General features: G+C 40.9%; 1 protein-coding gene across 1 annotated transcript; it reads left to right on the plus strand.

Moving 5' to 3' along the window:
- Window positions 1–6,184: 6,184 nt before the first annotated feature.
- On the plus strand, window positions 6,185–13,436 carry ftr82 (finTRIM family, member 82). The gene is made up of 7 exons (XM_046314094.1): window positions 6,185–7,033; window positions 9,163–9,258; window positions 9,564–9,797; window positions 10,062–10,221; window positions 12,070–12,120; window positions 12,282–12,350; window positions 12,539–13,436. The coding sequence occupies exons 1-7, from the start codon at window positions 6,440–6,442 to the stop codon at window positions 13,057–13,059; spliced, it is 1,725 nt and encodes a 574-aa protein (XP_046170050.1). The 5' UTR covers window positions 6,185–6,439; the 3' UTR covers window positions 13,060–13,436.
- Window positions 13,437–19,653: the final 6,217 nt, after the last annotated feature.

Genomic DNA, 19,653 nt, shown 5'->3' on the forward strand with positions numbered 1-19,653 from the left:
TTATATAAAGTAAACAGTCAGGGAGGGAAGGAGACTAAACTGGTTAAGCAGAAACTAGTAAAACGTGGGTGGGGCCAGGTGAGGACAGAGAGTCAATGGAACCATTCAACAGCCGTCAATCAGGAAGAGGAGTGTGAATACAGAAAGTGAGAGGAATGATTGAATTGTGTGATCTCAGGTTTGAACTTTGTTTTGACAGTACTGCAAATAGATACTGTAGTTACAAATATAGATAACTGTTGGTTTCCATAATTTCCAACAGGGACTCTATCCCAGACACAGCTCACATTTTGACCCTTGTGTTGTTTGTTTATGCAGTGCAATATTTTTATTTAACATGTGACATAAAACATGGTTCACTGCACACAGTTTAATTTCACATTGGATTTCCCTGCACATCTAATAATGTAAGATACGTGTCACACTGGACTTCACTGCACATCTAATGAAGTACCAACATCAGTTGTACACAAGTGATACGTTTCTTTGATAAGTCACACTACAAAAGGGTAAACTATTAGTCTAACCCACTAAATGACAAGAAGTGGTTTGTGGTTTGTCTAATCTTTTAAAATTCTGCCATGTTTCAATACTAAAAACCAAGGACAAAAAAAAACTGGTTGGAGTTGCCTTTTTATCAACAGCACAATTACTAAATATGCCATTAGAATCTTTACCATTAAATCACAATACAGTTTTCAGAGGTTACTTTAATTTATTTTTAAACAAACTTACAAATAGGGCATCTTTCACACTAGTTCTAAAGTCTGGCCCGATGCTTCGATGAATCCATCAACACCTAGACAATGACAAAACATGTTAGATACATTGTATACACAATTCCATCAAACAAGTAGATTTGCAGATCAGTTAAGGTCTACCTTCAGCGTGACAAACAAACACATGGCCAACATAATCTCAGGTAAGATGGCTTTCAAGATGGCTGATTCCATTTCCCTCATTACTGCCACTTATTGGTAGACCCCTGACAATGCCCGATCTATTACAATATTTTAAACATTAAACACATTCTTCTAAAATGCATTCTAATTTTAAATGTACTCTCTGTCAGTTCATGGAAACAAAAAAGATCAATGACCATATATCTCAAATGCCATGGGGAATACATATTTTTTTTCTCAGGAGGCATAGGGAGGGGGCATGTTTTTGCATGTAAGAATTGTCCATAGCGAGATGAATCTGAATCTGTTAACATTGTCACTGATAAATGTGGCCCCTAGTTCAGGAGTTTGGCTTCAGAGTATTGCTGCTGGTTGATAGCCTCCAGCTTGTAGTGAGGGCATGGCTGTGGGGAAGAGTGATATGATGGATGTCCACTCAGGTCCAGGTACACACTGACCTCTTGGTACTTGGAGAGCTAAAGCCTGGTTGCAAATCAAAGAGGGGAGGGTAAAGAAGACATTTTTTGTGGACTTTTCTTTAGAGTGACTAATGACAAAACGAATCCCCTTGCCCTTCCGCTATAAGTTAAGTTGGCTGGTTGGAATCTGGCTTGAGCAACAGGAAGTGACTTGCAATAGGTGTTCATCACCCTGCTATGCGATTGAGAGCAGTTAATTATCAACTGTTTATTTCCCATTTCCCTTCCACTCATTTCCCCTCAATCCAAATCCTGATTCTAATTGGATTTTATTTTTTCTCCACATTTCTCCTCTACACATCAGCCTAAACATTCCTCTGTCCATTCAAAGATGGCTGTCAGCTTGTTAGCTCTGTGGAGTTTCAGGGTTGTTAAAAATGAAGAATGTAATGTGACCAGGCTAGATGGCCCAGATAACACCAGTGTAAAGAAAACTGCTTTAAAAAAAGTACATTGTGTTAGTCAGAGCATAGTGGCTATATTCTACACACCAAATGTCATTGTTATAGGGTCTGCAAGTCATTCTGAACAAGTACTGTAGCTGACATGCTACTCACAAAATGTCCAGTGTCATGTTTGACGAGATGGTTGCAAGAGATTATTGCACATGAGGTGATCTGGTCAGTTTTGTGTGTTGTAGAATGTAGGTAGAGATTGAAATCTAGGTTTAACCTGAAATTGCCCCAGGGCCAGGGAAATTATAACATGATCAACATTTGCCAAGCAATTCATCTTATTAGTTCTAGATATTTAAAAAACAGTTTCTTTACAACTCTCTAATTCTAAGTTTGGGGTTTCAGTGTCTGACAGTTTTAGGAGAAGCCTTGATATTTTTATAGCTGGCTCACTCACAGCAGTAGTGCTGTTACAATTATCCAGTTTGTAAATCTGTGAATCTTGCACACACAAAACAGAAGACAGCAATGCTTTATTTATTGGTTGGATTGACTCTGTACTTTGTTTGGGTATACCAAACATTAGGAACACCCCCTCACCCCCTTTTGCCCTCAGAACAGTCTCAATTTGTCAGGGCATAGACTCTACTACAAGGTTTTCGAAAGCGTTCCACAGGGATGCTGGCCCATGTTGACTCCAATGCTTCCCACAGTTGTGTTAAGTTGGTTGGATGTCCTTTGGGTGGTGGACCATTCTTGATACACACGGGAAACTGTTGAGCATAAAACAAAACAGCAGCATTGCAGTTCTTGACACAAACCGGTGCACTTGACACCTATTACCATACCCAGTTCAAAGGCATCTTTTGTCTTGCTCATTCACCCTCTGAATGGTACACATACACAATCCATGTCTTACATTGTCTCAATGGATTCACTGGTTGCTTTCATACATTTCCATGCAGAGCCAATGTTAAATCTACAACCTACATTTGCATAATACATTTCTGTTTTCCAGGTACTTTTCCAAGTGAACTGTCCAAAGTACCACACAAATGTCATAAAAAATATATATTTAATCCACATCAACAATTGTCCCTTTTTGCCCCTATTTGTTGTGGAGGGCTGTTCTGCAGTGTGCAGCAACAACATGTTCCCTGTGATCTGGCCCCTGTCCAGACTCCTCCTCGCCAGCCCTGTGTATCTGCCAGCCAGCACTAACAAAGGTAACCATTGTTCCAAGGCAACACTTGTAAATACTTTGTCTCTCTCCATATTCTGACCAATCACACACAGACACAGCTGGGTCTTTGACTTCTAGGTTGCGTATCAAATGGCACCCAATTCCCTACACAGTTCACTACCTTGACCAGTAACCTATGAGCCCTAGTGCACTATAAAGGTATTAGGGAGCCATTTAGGAAGTAATCCTACACTCACACAGCCATTTTGTAATTTCTTACTCACTGACTCTCCACAACAACATCCCCTGACTGAAATCTCCTGGTTACCCCCGGTTACCCCTCACTACACCTGATGCAAGAGAATGTTTGGTTTAATGAATGTTGACCTTTCACCTTGTAAACCGTAGGGTTTTATGCCTGACTGATCAAAAGACATAACTAGGACATGTTTATGCATTTATGACAACCGAACTGCTTCCTCACCCAATAACTTTGAGTGATGGGCATTAGTCTTTGAGTTTATTAAGTACATTGCAAGACATTGCAGGCCTTGTGCATTGCTTTTCATAAAAATGGGAAGTGTCTGTACCTAATCAGATGAGCCTAACTTGTATACCTGTGTGTTGTTACTGTATAACTAGATTATTTTTTTTCACATAAATCAAGACCATGCATTTGGCAGTGTATGACCCTTTCCATCATAGTCTGTCTGTCTCTCTCTCTCTCTCTCTCTCTCTCTCTCTCTCTCTCTCTCTCTCTCTCTCTCTCTCTCTCTCTCTCTCTCTCTCTCTCTCTCTCTCTCTCTCTCTCTCTCTCTCTCTCTCTCTCTCTCTCTCTCTCTCTCTCTCTCTCTCTCTCTCTCTCTCTCTCGTTAATCAATAAGGAAAACAGAGGGCTGCTTTTACTCTGGATTGGTCTACTTTCCTGGTATCTGATCCACACAAAAAAAGAGGAAGAGAAACTGGCTTATCAGAAACCTGACCAAATATGGAGAGAGGCGAAACTATCTCTAAAGTGCAATGATGTAAGATATGCAATGAGGGAGGAGTTGCGTACACGGCCTTACGCAACCGGTTGTTTCGGTGGTCCTGTAATTTAAATAATTGTACATTTAGTATGCCTATCAACTCTTCTGGAATAAGATAATTCAGCAAACCATTTTATCTCTAAGGTCCACTACCTCACACATTACCTTGTGGCTACAGGGTAATGGCTTCTCATTTAGGTCCTCTTTAGTGAACTAGTGAGAGAGAGAAATGTGTACTACAGTATGGCAACATCCTTGGCCCAATAGGAAACCCAGGTGTAAATTGAAATGCAAATGAGATAATTAGTTCATGATGTCAGAATTGATCCAGAATTCTAGGGTGAGAATGGGCCATCCCACTGGGCACACACGTTAATTCAATGTCTATTCCATGTTGGTTTCATTGAAACAATGTTTATTCAACCAGTGTGTGCCCAGTGGGATGGGTCTTTAAAGCGAAACCAGCAGTTGAAACATTAACAAAGCATCCTCCCGGTCCCTGTTTCCATAGAAAGCTGAGGGATGGGCCTGGAGAAATGTATCAAAGAAATGTCAGCAACTCTGGTATGCTCCCATGGTGAATTAATCAGACACACAAAAAAAGACAACGTTTTGATCCGAGTTTGATCTTCGTCAGGTCATAGACAAATTAATAAACAAAGCTATGAATGCAAGGACTGACCATCCATGATATCAAAAATAGTTTTACCATGTTTTGAAGCTATATAGTGTTAGTTTACATTTACTTTGTTTACAAACATTGTAGTACAACAAGCTTATATTTGGGGTTCTGATTGGGTATGACACTTGAAATAAGCTCACAAGTTATATTCTTCAAGTATCAATGGGTACATATAATTAATTTTTAATTACAAAAATGTATGTAGCAACTGCAGATTGCCCCTTTAAAGGCTTACTCTTTAAAGCCTTTGTAATATTACTGTAATATTACTAAATAAGCCTGTCATGGGAGAAAGAGGATAGGATGACACTTGGCAATATAGAAACCAAGGTGTGTTTCTTGAAAGATGGACTCTGCTGGTTTTAGACTATAGCTAATAAAGACACAGGATATGTTTATCCTGTACATACCAAATACTAAAGTAACAAGGGGACTTAAGTCATGGGCTAGATGTGCATTTTTACATGGTACAATATCTTAAAAATATGTGAAGCATTCAGATCGACATCAGACAGATAAACCTGTAAGAGATAGGAATGTTTTGTCAAACATGTTTCTGTGATTGCAAGGTTCTCTTTTGGCTGCCTCAAATGAGCATTTTTTTCTCTCTCTGTTTAACACACACCATATCTACTTTTACTACTCCATGCACCTCTGGTGGAGGCTGCTCACAATAATGGCTGGAACGGAGCAAATGGAATGGCATCCAACACATTGGAACCATGTGCTTGCTGTATTTGAAACCATTATACGTATTCCGTTCCAGCTATTACCACGAGGCCTACCTCCCCAATTAAGGTGCCACCAACCTCCTGGGATGCATCTGTTGGGCAGTTAGACTAGTTCAACAGGCTGATGTTTAAATATATACAATAACTTCTGTCCTGAACTCTAACTGCTCTTTGTCAAAACACCTGTGGCAGGTAGTTCAAACAGTGACAGGTACCGCTGTTTGTTTTGGGTCACAAAAGATAGAAAAAGATCCCCTCTGAAATTTGAAATGTATCCTATCCTGTTTGTGGTGGGAGCAGGTTTGTTTGTTTAGTGGGTGGACTCCAGCCCCTTCAAAACCTGATCTTCCACAAAATGTGCATTTATGTCTATTCAACTGCATCTAATGTAGGGCCTATGACATCTGAAATTCTGTTCACTTGTCCAGTTGAGTTTGAGGGTGAAAATGGGAAAAATGTTTATATTTGAAAACAATGCTGTATCTCTATCTCTGTATCGTAGTCTCTGATCAGCACACAAAACAATGATTAACTGATCCAGCCTACAGTGTAGTTTGTACACTATCAAGTCAAATACAGTTAAAAAAATAGAATCAGACCAAACACTGAAACCCCCCAAAAATGCAGGCATATTTAGCAGCAGTTAGTGCCTCCCTGTGTGATACAATTAATTCATTTTCCCTGCCTCAGCCTATCCCATTTTTTTTATTTTTTAAATCTCCTTTCAGCCCGCCCCCTCGCTCTCTCCCCCTCCCTTTAAGTCTCCTACAGCCTTTGCTCAACCTGTTTATCTGAACTGGGCTGAGCTCCACATACTCTCTCAGGCAGCACAGGGGTAGAGCCTGCTTTCAATCAATAACCTCTGGAATTCAGAAATACAAGTAGGTCCTGTCTCTGGCAGGCTCTGCCACACTCTTGTGGACGGCGGACTCCCTAGTGCACTGGTTAGATCCCTCTGTGGATTCCTCTGTCTGTCTGCCTTTCTCTCTCTCTCTCTACAGTTCTGAGGAGTGTTTGTGTAGTGTAGTGAGTAGCGACGATGGCTGATCCCACGTCTTCGGATTACTTCAGCTGCCCACTGTGTGTGGGGCTGCTGAGGGACCCCGTGGCTATCCCCTGCGGACACAGTTTCTGCATGGACTGCATCAGCGGCTACTGGAATGAGGCAGACTACACAGGGATCTACATCTGCCCCCAGTGTAAGATCACCTTCACCCAGAGGCCTGTGCTCAGGCCCAACACTATGCTCACTAAGGTGGCAGAGAAGATCAAGAAGACTGGTGCCAACCTCAACCTGAACCTCACACCCCCAGGGAACACCTTTGCTGGGCCTGCCGACGTGCCCTGTGACTACTGCTCTGGTAAGAAGCTCAAGGCTGTTAAGTCCTGCTTGAACTGCCTGGCCTCATACTGTGAGAAGCACCTGAAGCCCCACTATGAGTCAGCCACATTCAAAAGGCACAAGCTGGTGGACGAGCTGGGGAACCTGGACAGAAAGATCTGCCCCCAGCACCAGAAGTCCCTGGAGCTGTTTTGCCGGACTGACCAGATGTGTATCTGTGCCATCTGTACTGTCAGCGAACACAAGGGACATGACATCGTCTCAGCCGAGGCAGAGAGGAGTGAGAAACAGGTAAGGAGAAGAGACATGTTTCTTTCTATCCAAGTGTCAGGCTTAACTGTGAGTTTTATGGGAGTAGCCCAGACCTTGACTTGTAGGTTTACAATTTTTCACAGAATGATTTGTATTTTGAAATCAAAATATGAATAATTTAAACTGAAATCAAGTGTGATGTGAGGATATCTGGATACTTTACATACAATGTAAATAACTTGTTCAGTCGGTCATATGGCAGAAATCAGTACTCACAGAAGGTGAGTCACTTTTAAGGGGAGTGTTCTAGAACTGACTCAAAGGTTAACTGACTAATGGTTTATTCACCAACACCTCCTTCCCTCCTAAAGAAGGAGTGAGCGAACAGAACTAGGTAGTTAGTCAGAGGGGAAATACGGGACAGGGATGTGAGTGAGTGGCCAGTGGATTATGGTGGTGCGTGTTGATGATACAGGAATGTGGGGTTAGGCAGACGCGTAGTATTCCCAACCCCCACCCCCACTCCTCCACCCACTGCCACCACCTCTGCAACGTTTGTACTTTGACCCAGCTAGCTCACCAACCAGCCAGCGTTACCACCCACTCCTGCAGGTCAGGCAAGCACACTCACACATCCAAAACAAGTACAACTCTCTGTTAAGCTGTGAGTTTGATCGAGGAATGTGTTCTTGATATGTGGTAAAGGTTTGTGGTGTTCCAGCTGTGCTTGATGAGACAGTGTTCCCAATCTGATAGCCATGTTCCCGGCTTACAAACAGGGGTCTCAAGTCCCAGGAAGACCCAAATACACCAAGGGCAGACCCAGGGTTTCTAGCCTGGTGTATTTGGGGCTATTTTATTACAGAAACTAGAGACTCTAGTTTCCTGGACTGAACTTTGAAACCCACCTATGGGAAGGGGCTGGGTTTAAGCCTGGTAGTGGGGATGGTGATAATGGAATGCAGTTGTACCAGAATGCAGAGACTGAATCAAGGCCTTGTCTAACCGCATGTCCTATTTATGATCAACAAACCATTGACCTGACCATGACCAGCCACTGCGTCCAAATCAGTCTCTATTCGAATGGACTGCCAGAATTGGCAGTCAAAAGCTACAGTTTTTAAAACAGCCACAGTTGGGCCACATCACACTAATATACAGTGTGTTACTTTTACATTAGTATCACCAATATTTATGACATCATCGTAATACTGTGAAGAAAAGATTTTTACAAAGGCCATAATTCAGCCTTTCTGTTTGCTAAATGGGGAGACTGGTTCCTCTCATCCCCAGATTTACAACCTGACTCTCCTCTCCCATGGCTTCACTCCTTCTCTTTCACACTCCCCTGCCTCTCTTCCCCCTATCCCCTCTCCCCAGATTCCCCACATTCCTTGAGCTTATCTTGAAGAATGGGCTGGTAGGTTTTGAGTAAAGGCTGAATTAGCTCTCTCTCTCCTCCATTACTGTATAGGCCAGTATGTGTGCACCTTAAAACATCTCTTTAGAAGTCAGGCTCAGGCATACAGCAGTAGTTTCACATTCCTGGCATGGTCAGGATTCCACAAGGTTATTTTTTTCCCCCTCCTTCGGAGGTAAAGCCGCCCATTCTGAAGTAGATCTTTAGAGCTAAGCTTATTATGGGAAAAAGGCACTATTACTCTCATAGTATAATCGCATCTTTGTCACATAATATACATTTTTTAACTTCATAAAGAAACACAAACGACCTATTAACTAATAACAGTATAAGAAATAAGCATTCGATTTTAATTGCAGAGTATAACATAAACACATGCAATGCCCCTCAAGATAACGCTGTACACTGTCACTGTTAACCACAAATAAACCATTCAGTGACATTACATAATCAATGCCAAGTTGGAAGGCATAACAAATCTAATGATACTAATCGTGAACTGAATGACATGCAAGGCCCTTAAATATTCACTCACAGGAGGCTGCTGAATGGAGGACGGGCTCATAATGATGCCTGGAATGGAGTAAATGGAATGGTAACAAACACATGAAAAACGTGTGTGTTCGATACCATTCCATTGATTCCGTTCCAGCCATTACTATGAGCCTGTCCTCCCCAATTAAGGTGCCGCTTGTGACTCACTTGTAAGAGGCATTGTGTTGATGATTCTGTGGTGTCACCTCAACAGAAACTCCTGGGAGTTGCTCAAGCTGAGATCAGACAGAAATGTCAGGACAGGGTGAAGGAGCTGGAGGAACTGAGAACAGCAGTGGACTCACTAAAGGTAAGGAGAAAATGTCTTGAAAACATTGTCTGGGGATTGTCTATTTCATACACTAACTCATAACTGCTCTGTCATGTTCAATGTTTAAAATAATGTTAGATATAATTTTCTTGTTAAACTACATTCCTGATTCCCAATTAAAGCAGAGAAATGTAGATCAAATTAATGTGCGATGACCTTCTGCATGGCAGCCTGTAACTCACGATGTATCAATGATGACTGTGTCTTGTCTAGAAATGTACAACTAACTTATGTGTATAGGCCTCTTGACCTGAGATAAATTAATCATTAACTTTGTTGTCCAGAGCTCAGCCCGGAGGGCCATGGCGGAGAGTGAGAAGATGTTTGAGGATATGATCCGCTCCATCGAGAGAATGAGGTCAGAGGTGACAAAAATGATTGGCATCAACGAGAAGGCTGCATTCAACCAGGCTGAGGGGCTGGTGGAGAGGCTGGAGCAGGAGATAGATGAGCTGAAGAAGAAGGAGACTGGACTCAAACAGCTGTACAGCACTGAGGACCACATCCACTTCCTACAGGTGAGACTGAGAGGACTATATACAATTACATACGGTATGTTCTGAATATTCTGTAGTACATACAGTACATTCACTTATAGTGGTCAGTGGATGTCCACTAAATTGTAAAGTGCAAGAAAATTCAATCTATAAATGGTTCAATGTTGCAATGATATTAAGCAGCAATCAAAGTCATGGATCTCTACAATATGTTCCTCTGCTGCTCGTTCATTGTTGGTCCTTGAACATGCTTATTTGATGACACTCATTATTATTTTTATACAGAACTTCAACTATCTGTGTACTCCCACGGATGATGGCTTTATCCCCAGAGTGTCGGTGAACCCAGACTTCTCGTTCAGCGCAGCCAGGAAAGCCGTGGCAGAGATCAAGGATCGTCTGGAGGAGCTGGGTAGAGAGGAACTTGTGAAGATCTCCAAGTCAGGTCAAAACAACATACATAGCCCCCGTTTCCAGTCTTTCCCGTGTCCTATTTCAGAAGCAATTGTCTGACCTGTGAGACTAGAACATATACAGTGCCTTGCGAAAGTATTCGTCCCCCTTGAACTTTGGGACCTTTTGCCACATTTCAGGCTTCAAACAAAGATATAAAACTGTATTTTTTTGTGAAGAATCCACAACAAGTGGGACACAATCATGAAGTGGAACGACATTTATTGGATATTTCAAACTTTTTTAACAAATCAAAAACTGAAAAATTGGGTGTGCAAAACTTTTCAGCCCCTTTACTTTCAGGCAGAAAACTCTCTCCAGAAGTTCAGTGAGGATCTCTGAATGATCCAATGTCGACCTAAATGACTAATGATGATAAATACAATCCACCTGTGTGTAATCAAGTCTCCATATAAATGCACCTGCACTGTGATAGTCTCAGAGGTCCGTTAAAAGCGCAGAGAACATCATGAAGAACAAGGAACACACCAGGCAGGTCAGAGATACTGTTGTGAAGAAGTTTAAAGCCGGATTTGGATACAAAAAGATTTCCCAAGCTTTAAACATCCCAAGGAGCACTGTGCAAGTGATAATATTGAAATGGAAGGAGTATCAGACCACTGCAAATCTACCAAGACCTGGCCGTCCCTCTAAACTTTCAGCTCATACAAGGAGAAGACTGATCAGAGATGCAGCCAAGAGGCCCATGACCACTCTGGATGGACTGCAGAGATCTACAGCTGAGGTGGGAGACTCTGTCCATAGGACAACAATCGGTCGTATATTGCACACATCTGGCCTTTATGGAAGAGTGGCAAGAAGAAAGCCATTTCTTAAAGATATCCATAAAAAGTGTCGTTTAAAGTTTGCCACAAGCCACCTGGGAGACATACCAAACATGTGGAAGAAGGTGCTCTGTTCAGATGAAACCAAAATTGAACTTTTTGGCAACAATGCAAAACGTTATGTTTTGGCGTAAAAGCAACACAGCTCATCACCCTAAACACACCATCCCCACTGTCAAACATGGTGGTGGCAGCATCATGGTTTGGGCCTGCTTTTCTTCATCAGGGACAGGGAAGATGGTTCAAATTGATAAGAAGATGGATGGAGCCAAATACAGGACCATTCTGGAAGAAAACCTGATGGAGTCTGCAAAAGACCTGAGACTGGGACTGAGATTTGTCTTCCAACAAGACAATGATCCAAAACATAAAGCAAAATCTACAATGGAATGGTTAAAAAATAAACATATCCAGGTGTTAGAATGGCCAAGTCAAAGTCCAGACCTGAATCCAATCGAGAATCTGTGGAAAGAACTGAAAACTGCTGTTCACAAATGCTCTCCATCCAACCTCACTGAGCTCGAGCTGTTTTGCAAGGAGGAATGGGAAACAATGTCAGTCTCTCGACATGCAAAAGTGATAGACATACCCCAAGCGACTTACAGCTGTAATCGCAGGGTGGGTGGCGCTACAAAGTATTAACTTAAGGGGCTGAATAATTTTGCACGTCCAATTTTTAAGTTTTTGATTTGTTAAAGTTTGAAAAAAAAGATTGAAATATCCAATAAATGTCGCTCCACTTCATGATTGTGTCCCACTTGTTGTTGATTCTTCACAAAAAAATACAGTTTTATATCTGTTTGAAGCCTGAAATGTGGCAAAAGGTCGCAAAGTTCAAGGGGGCCGAATACTTTCGCAAGGCACTGTACAACCAGTATCTAACTGACCATCATTTGTTTTATATCTAAAAACAATACACAGCATATCTGAAATTCTGTTAACAGTAGCCAAGACACAATGTTTTGCTGACTACCTTTTTATATTGCCCCTCACAGTGAACGAGGTCCCTGTTTATACGACAGAAAAGAGAGAGAAAAGCAGCAGAGGTGAGTCTTGTGATCAGTGTACTGTATATATGATGTTTGTTCGTTGTGTAAAGTTAGATAACAAAAAATGTAATAGTTTGGGAGGTGAAGGCCTATGAAGAAATTCAGTGCTGTGGATTTGAATAGACATTGAGACATTGTCTTCTATTTTCACCTTCTAGTCATAGACGTCATAACAGTGGACAGCCCTCCTCCACCAGAGCCCAAGACCAGATCAGAGTTTCTGAAATGTAAGTACATATATGTTCAATTAACACCTACTTTCAAACCTGTTTCCAGATATGTTTGTGCTTTCTTACCAACGCCTACAATGACCATAGGAGTTGGCAAGATAGTACAAACCAGGTTTAAGCCTGTTGACTCAAACCTGTATCACAGAACAACACTAATGTTGACCCATTTCACACCCCTCCCCCAGACTTCTGCCAGCTGAGACTGGACCCCAGCACAGCCTACAAGGAACTACACCTGTCGGAGAGCAGCAGAAAGGTGATCCGAACCAGGGACCTCCAGCCCTACTCTGACACCCCGGAAAGGTTTGACAGCTTCGCGCAAGTGCTGTGCCGTGAGGCCCTGTCTGGTGGCCGCTTCTACTGGGAGATCGAGTGGAGCGGGGAGTTCTCCATGGGGGTGGCCTATAAGGGAATCAGCCGCAAGGGGAAAGGATCACTGTGTCTGCTGGGCTATAATGATAAGTCTTGGAGCCTGCTGTGTTCTGATACAGGGTACTCAGCCTGGCACAACAGGGCAGATAAAGCCATCAATGCTCCCCATTCACCGAGGATAGGGGTCTACCTAGACCACTCGGCAGGGGTCCTGGCCTTCTTCAGTATAGGCAACCACATGACTCTCCTGCACAGGTTCGAAACCATGTTTGTGGAGCCCCTCTATCCCGGCTTTGGAGTTGGAACCTCGGTCAAGATCTGTCAACTCAAATGAACACTGACATGTGCCTCTTATTCCTTGGTGAAAAATATAATCACAGTTTTTTAAAGGACGTTTTGGTTTATTTTTCACACCGTTCGCTAAGCATCATTTGTCATTTGTTTTTGTTTTTCTTTGAGACTGACTGTGCCACATTGCTCTATCCAAGAGTTCTATTTTATGAATTTTCTAAACATTTGAATGAGCAGAGGTCGTAATAATTACATTGTATGTAAACATATAACCTTTCTGACCAAGTATTCCTTATCTAATGGTATTTTGAAAAACTAGTATCTACATGGCCAACTAAATGTGTTTGTACTGTATGTTACAGTTAGCTTTTTATGACAAGAATAACTATTTTTAATAAAGATGAAATGACTACTCATACACACACACAAAAGTTCAACATTTGTAGATTAGGCTATTTCAGCCACACTTGTTGCTGACAGGTGTATAAAATTGAGTACACAGCCATGCATTCTCCACCATAAACAAACATTGGCAGTAGAATAGAACTGAAGAGTTCAGTGACTTTCAACGTGGCACCGTCAAAGGATGCCACCTTTGTAAGTCAGTTTGTCAAATGTATGCACTGCTAGAGCTGCCCCGGTCAACGCTAAGTGGTGCTATTGTGAAGTGGAAACATCTAGAAGCAACAAGGGCTCAGCCGCAAAGTGGTAGGCCACACAAGCTCACAGAATGGGACCGAGTGCTGAAGCGCGTAGTGCGTAAAAAAACGTCTGTCCTCAGTTGCAACACTCAATTGCTGAAGTTCCAAACTGCCTCTGGAAGCAAAGTCAGCACAAGAACTGTTTGTCAGGAGCTTCGTGAATTGGTTTTCATGGCCAAGCAGCCTAAAATCATGATGCGCAATGCCAAGCATCAGCTGGAGTGGTGTAAAGCTTGCCGCCATTGGACTTTGGAGCAGTGGAAACGCATTCTCTGGAGTGATGAATCACGCTTCACCATCTGGCAGTCCAACAGACTAATTTGGGTTTGGCGGATGCCAGGAGAACGATACCTGCCCCAAGTCATAGTGCCAGCTGTAAAGTTTGGTGGAGGAGGAATAATAGTCTGGGGCTGTTTTTCATGGTTGGGGCTAGGCCCTTTAGTTCCAGTGAAGGGAAATCTTAACGCTACAGCAAACAATGCCATTCTAGATGATTCTGTGCTTCCAACTTTGCAGCAACAGTTTGGAGAAGGCCCTTTCCTGTTTCAGGATGACAATGCACTCCGTGCACAAAGCGAGGTCCTTACAGAAATGGTTTGTCGAGATCGGTGTGGAAGAACTTCACTGGCCTGCACAACGCTGACCAATAGTATGTGGACACATGCTCGTCGAACATCTCATTCCAAAATCATGGGCATTAATATGTAGTTGCTGCTTTAACAGCCTCCACTCTTCTGGGAAGGCTTTCCACTAGATGTTGGAATATTGCTGCATTCCAATTCATCCCAAAGGTGTTCGATGGGGATGACACTCATGATTCTTTTATATATATATAGCATATATACTGCATATATATATATATATATACCATATGCAGTATTTTCCGGTCTCTGACATTGCTCATTCTGATATTTCTTAATTTCTATATTATTTTTTGTGATTATGTGTGTATTGGGTTTAAATGTTTTTATTGATGTGGGTATTACTGCACTGTTAAAGCTAGAAACATTTCGCTGTTCCTGCGATAACATCTGTAAATGTGTGTACATGACCAATAAACTTTGACTTGATATTTGTGTGCCTTTGACCTAATCTGTCTAAGATGTAATCAACTTGCAATTTATTTTCAAGGCAAACCCAAGGCTGAGTGTACCCTTAATTTTTTATTTAATAGAATAATGACATTTTTTCCCCAAGGGGAACTTCAGTTGTGGCTAATTATAGTACAAATTGTTTATATTATCATCATCATTATTTTACATTAAATGACTGATTAGTTTGTGAGCTGTCAAATCAAATGAGGCATTTTTCTTGAGGAGAATCTGTTTGATGTTAAAGTTACATAAGCTGTTTAAGGACTTAATGCTAACATGGCCTGTTTAAGTCAACTAGGAGATTATTTGCTTCATTCCAGTGTATTTGCTTCATATTCCTGTGTATTTATCAACTCAAACATATGTTTAATCCATATAAACAACATGCCCAATGAAGCAGCTTCAAGTTTAGTTTTAACACCACAATGATTTATGTAACTCTACTTCAAGACAAATGTTTGTCAAGTGTTCTCTGCTCATAGGCTTCTTCTTCTTTGTTAAAGTTTTGTGGCTGACAACACCTATTTGTGTCTGCTTCTTCTCATCCCCATCCAGTGTGACAACCTCTGACAGACTCCTCCTCCTGACAGTACCTGTTTTAATGGTCCAAAAATATTCCACATAGTTCATATACACACACTAGGCTCACAGAATAGGTTATATTACAAGCACGTTTTGCCCAAAGCAGCCAACTAAAGTAATGTAGTTAACTTGATCATGGGCACGGTGAACATTTATAACTGTGATGTTCAAATTATTTCTTACCCGTGTCTTACTTGCTTAAGGACCCAGTCACCTCTGCCTGTACCTGACATTGTTGAAAAACAAGTCAATAATGAATGAAGATTGTTACTCAAAGCAGCCAACTAAAGAAATGTAGTTAACGTAAGTTCAATCACAAAGTCTGGTTTGAGTGCATCTCCTCAGTTTCATTCAGTACTACAACACAATTCACAGTGCATTTCATCATGGGCACAGTGGAAATGTATATCTGTGATGCTTAAATGTTGTCTTACCCCCAGAGTGAGAGTACCCTCAGGTCTCCTTGCTGAGGGTGGAATTAATCATGCACAGCTTCTCGTGGGGTGAGCCTGTTCTGCATGTCACGCCTCATGTTTAAAACATGGGAAAAGGACAAAGTCAAAATGTCAATGCATCTAAAAATTCAAGTGGTCCCTCAACACTCAACTTTCATCGTCTGTTCTCGTTTCCCCAATCAACAGTCTGAATCTTCCTCTTCTGCCATGGTGGATGAGCTACATTTTCTAGAAAATAGAGGGCCAGACCCGAGTGTTGTCACTGGGTTTCCGGTCTTCCCATCTGAAAGATGAAAAAAAAAAAAAACTTTGCTAGCAAAAGTTGATTACCTAAATGGTAACATCTATATTAAAATACCATAACACACAGACTTGCCTATAGTAAGGGTAAAAATAGACTGGGCTTTTGTCTATCTGCAGATCTAAAATCCTACTATGTGGATGGGACATTTCTACTGGGCTGGAGGAATTATCTGGGATGATCAACTAGATCAGGACAGTCTAGGGTACTAATTGTCTGAAGAGGCAAAGTATTGTGATGAGCTATATGACTGTACTTCTGATTCTAATTCTCAAGACGAAAGTTAAAACCCTCAGCCTTAAGGTCATTGGAGATCAACAGTTTATTTTACCTTTATTTAACTAGGCAAGTCAGTTAAGAAGGGGGATCGTCTGAAAGCAATCGACATGCAGGGATGTAGTAAATAAGGATTTTGGGCAATGGCCAGCAGACGATTTCTACATTCAGGTCCTAATCTGTGGTTTGTAAAGGCAAAATGTCACTGCTGTGTCAGGTTAGTGTGTCACATTATCTACTAGCAGAATCTGAAAAGTACTAGCCTTGGGCTAGCTTAATTTCCATCTCTGCTGACATTTCTAACTGACTTCACAGGCCATTTTTTATTTTATCTTTATTTAACTGGGCAAATCAGTTATGAACAAATTCTTATTTTCAGTGACTGCCTGTTCAGGGGCAGAACGTCAGCTCGAGGGTTTGAACTTGCAACCTTCCGGTTACTAGTCCAACACTCTAACCACCAGGCTACAAGTCATGTACAACCATTTCTATTTTGTAAAAACATTACGTAGTTTTGTAAACTAGCTAGCCAACTTTAGCTAATGTGGCTAACTAGCCAACCAAGGTTCCTAACTACAAGGCGATATTTAGCCAGGCAGTTAACATTACCTCACTGTTTGTGTAGTCAGCCTTTTCTAAGTGGTGACATGCTAGCTAACCAACTATCCTTGCCATGGTGCTGGCCTAATGTTAGTTAATCAAGTCTAACTACACGAACGGTGAGTTATCTATCTAAGCAAATTAAATGCATCTCTGGTGGGCTAATGCTAGCTAGCATGTCACCACTTGAAAGTGGAGCTGGCTAGCTCACTCAAGTCTAACGTTATTTATAGGAAAATATGTTGACACAAGTTAATTTGTCCGAGATAGATTTGCGCTGTTATCAAAACGTCACACTTAGGGTACGTCTACACGAAACATAGACCTTACATGGGAAGATATGGTCTATTTCAGTCATGGATCAAATCATTCTGGGTCGGCAGGGTAGCCTAGAGCGTTGGACTAGTAACCAAAAGGTTGCAAGTTCAAATCCCCAAGCGGACAAGGTACAAATCTGTCTTTCTGCTCCTGAATAGGCAGTTAACCCACTGTTCCTAGGTCGTCATTGAAAATAAGAATTTGTTCTTAACTGACTTGCCTGGTAAAATGAAAAAAATCTGCTGGTGTTTTGATACTTATTCACAATTTTAATGGTGACGTTCTAGAATCTACATCTTCACAAGACCGGAGATGGGTCATAGTAACTGTTAAACTTGACAATGCTGTTTTTATCATTTGTAATGTATACGGTCATAGCTCACATGCTCCCAATAAGACCAATTTTACCAAGAAAGTACAGGATTTAAGCAACAAATACTCAGAGGCTTTTCTAATTATTTCAGGGGATTTTAACGAAACACCTGATGCATCTGCTGATCATTTTCCTCCTAGAACGAGTCAAAGCCCTCAGAATAGCAATATTATCACTACATCATGCAAGGATCTCTGTGTTAAGGATGCCTGGCATTATTTCAATCCGGATGCACAGGGTTATACCTGGACCAACAAATCTATGTCACGTAAATATAGAATAGATGTATTCCTAATTTCCCCTTTGTTATAGATGTAGCTCATCAGTTGGCTCCCTTTTCTGATCGTCACTTGATTTCCTAGAATTTACAAGATACTAAAAAATCAAAAGGTACTCGAGGATATTGGAAATTAAACACACTTCTTAAAGATACTACTCTCATTGAAAACATCAAATCATTAGCTAAAGATATTTTTGGAAGAAAATACTTGGGTCATGTAAGTAGATGGGAATTTTTCATATATAAAGTCAGAGTGGTAGCCATTAAATGCGCCAAAGAGCTGATGCAATTAAAGAACCTTGGAGACAAGGAGAAAATGAGCAAGCTTGGTAGTTTTCTAAATAAAGATAATCTATCTGAAGAAGAGGAGTCTGTATTCAAGTCTTTACAACTAGAATTAGAACAGCTTTACACGGATCTGGCAAAGGGTGCCTTTGTAAGGTCAAGAGCTAAATGGACTGAAGAGGGGGAAAGAAACACTAGTTACTTTTTTGCACTTGAAAAGAGAAAACTACAAAAGAAAATCTATAACTGCACTCAAAATTAACGATGTTTTATGCAAAGATCCCATTACAATATCATCATTTGTCAATTCCTTTTATAAAAAACTTTACAGCTCTCAATTTCAGGAAGATGGTTGTGAAAGCTATATTTGCCACATTCAGAATTATGTCCCTTTAATTGAGGATGATTTCCACTCAGTTTGCGATTCACCTGTGTCAATTGAAGAAATTAGAGAGGCTCTGAATTCTATGGACAGTTTTGGGAGTTCTATTGCATCTTATCCATTGCATCTTATCCTACCTCATTTGCACATGCTGTATATAGATTTTTCTACTGTATTATTGATTGTATGTTTGCTTTGCTTTATCTTGTGCAGGTCGCAGTTGCAAATGAGAACTTGTTCTCAACTAGCCTACCTGGTTAAATAAAAGGTGACATTTTTTTTTTTACTACAAGACCCGATTTTTTATATGTTTCAAGATTGCATTAAAAGCAGGAAAATTGTCTCCACTATGAAACAGGGCCTTATTTCATTGATTCTGAAGCCCGATAAAGACCCTTCTCTCATTGACAATTGAAGACCAATTACTATATTACATATTGATTACACATTGATTGCTCTAGTTTATGCCAAAAGATTAAAGAAAGAAATAGATACCATTATAAATTAGACTCAAACAGGATTTATGAAGGGCCGTCACATAAGCTCAAACATTCGTTTAGTCTTGGACCTTATAGATTATTCAGATGCAATTGACTCAGATGTGGTTGTCTTATTTTTGGACTCCTGTAAAGCCTTTGACACAATTGAACATGAATTTCTCTTTAGGTCTCAAACTTTTTGGATTTGTTGAACATTTTATCAATGTAATTTGCATGTTTTACAAAGAAATAAATAGTTCTGTGTTACTAAACCTTAATACTTCCAAAATATTCAGTATCAACAGAAGTGTACGACAGGGGATGCCCAATTTCGCCATTTTTATTCATTTTGGTTATGGAACTTCTATCTCTAGATATTCTGAATAATGCAAATTTGTATGGCTTAACCATTTTTAACAAAGAAACTGGCTGATGATACTATTGGCTACAAAGAGATCTTTCTACACTTGGAGAGTACTACTGTCTCGTTTTGTGTACCCCTCATTATCGT

Source organism: Oncorhynchus gorbuscha, linkage group LG02, assembly GCF_021184085.1.
Source record: "Oncorhynchus gorbuscha isolate QuinsamMale2020 ecotype Even-year linkage group LG02, OgorEven_v1.0, whole genome shotgun sequence".
NCBI classification, from domain to species: domain Eukaryota; kingdom Metazoa; phylum Chordata; class Actinopteri; order Salmoniformes; family Salmonidae; genus Oncorhynchus; species Oncorhynchus gorbuscha.

Excerpts from the sequence above, each read along its gene's own strand:
- ftr82 (XM_046314094.1), top strand. The coding sequence starts at position 6,440 with ATGGCTGATCCCACGTCTTCGGATTACTTCAGCTGCCCACTGTGTGTG. Across the intron at positions 7,034-9,162 it reads CAGAGAGGAGTGAGAAACAG|AAACTCCTGGGAGTTGCTCA; the intron begins GTAAGGAGAAGA and ends TCACCTCAACAG. Across the intron at positions 12,351-12,538 it reads CAGATCAGAGTTTCTGAAAT|ACTTCTGCCAGCTGAGACTG; the intron begins GTAAGTACATAT and ends CCCCTCCCCCAG.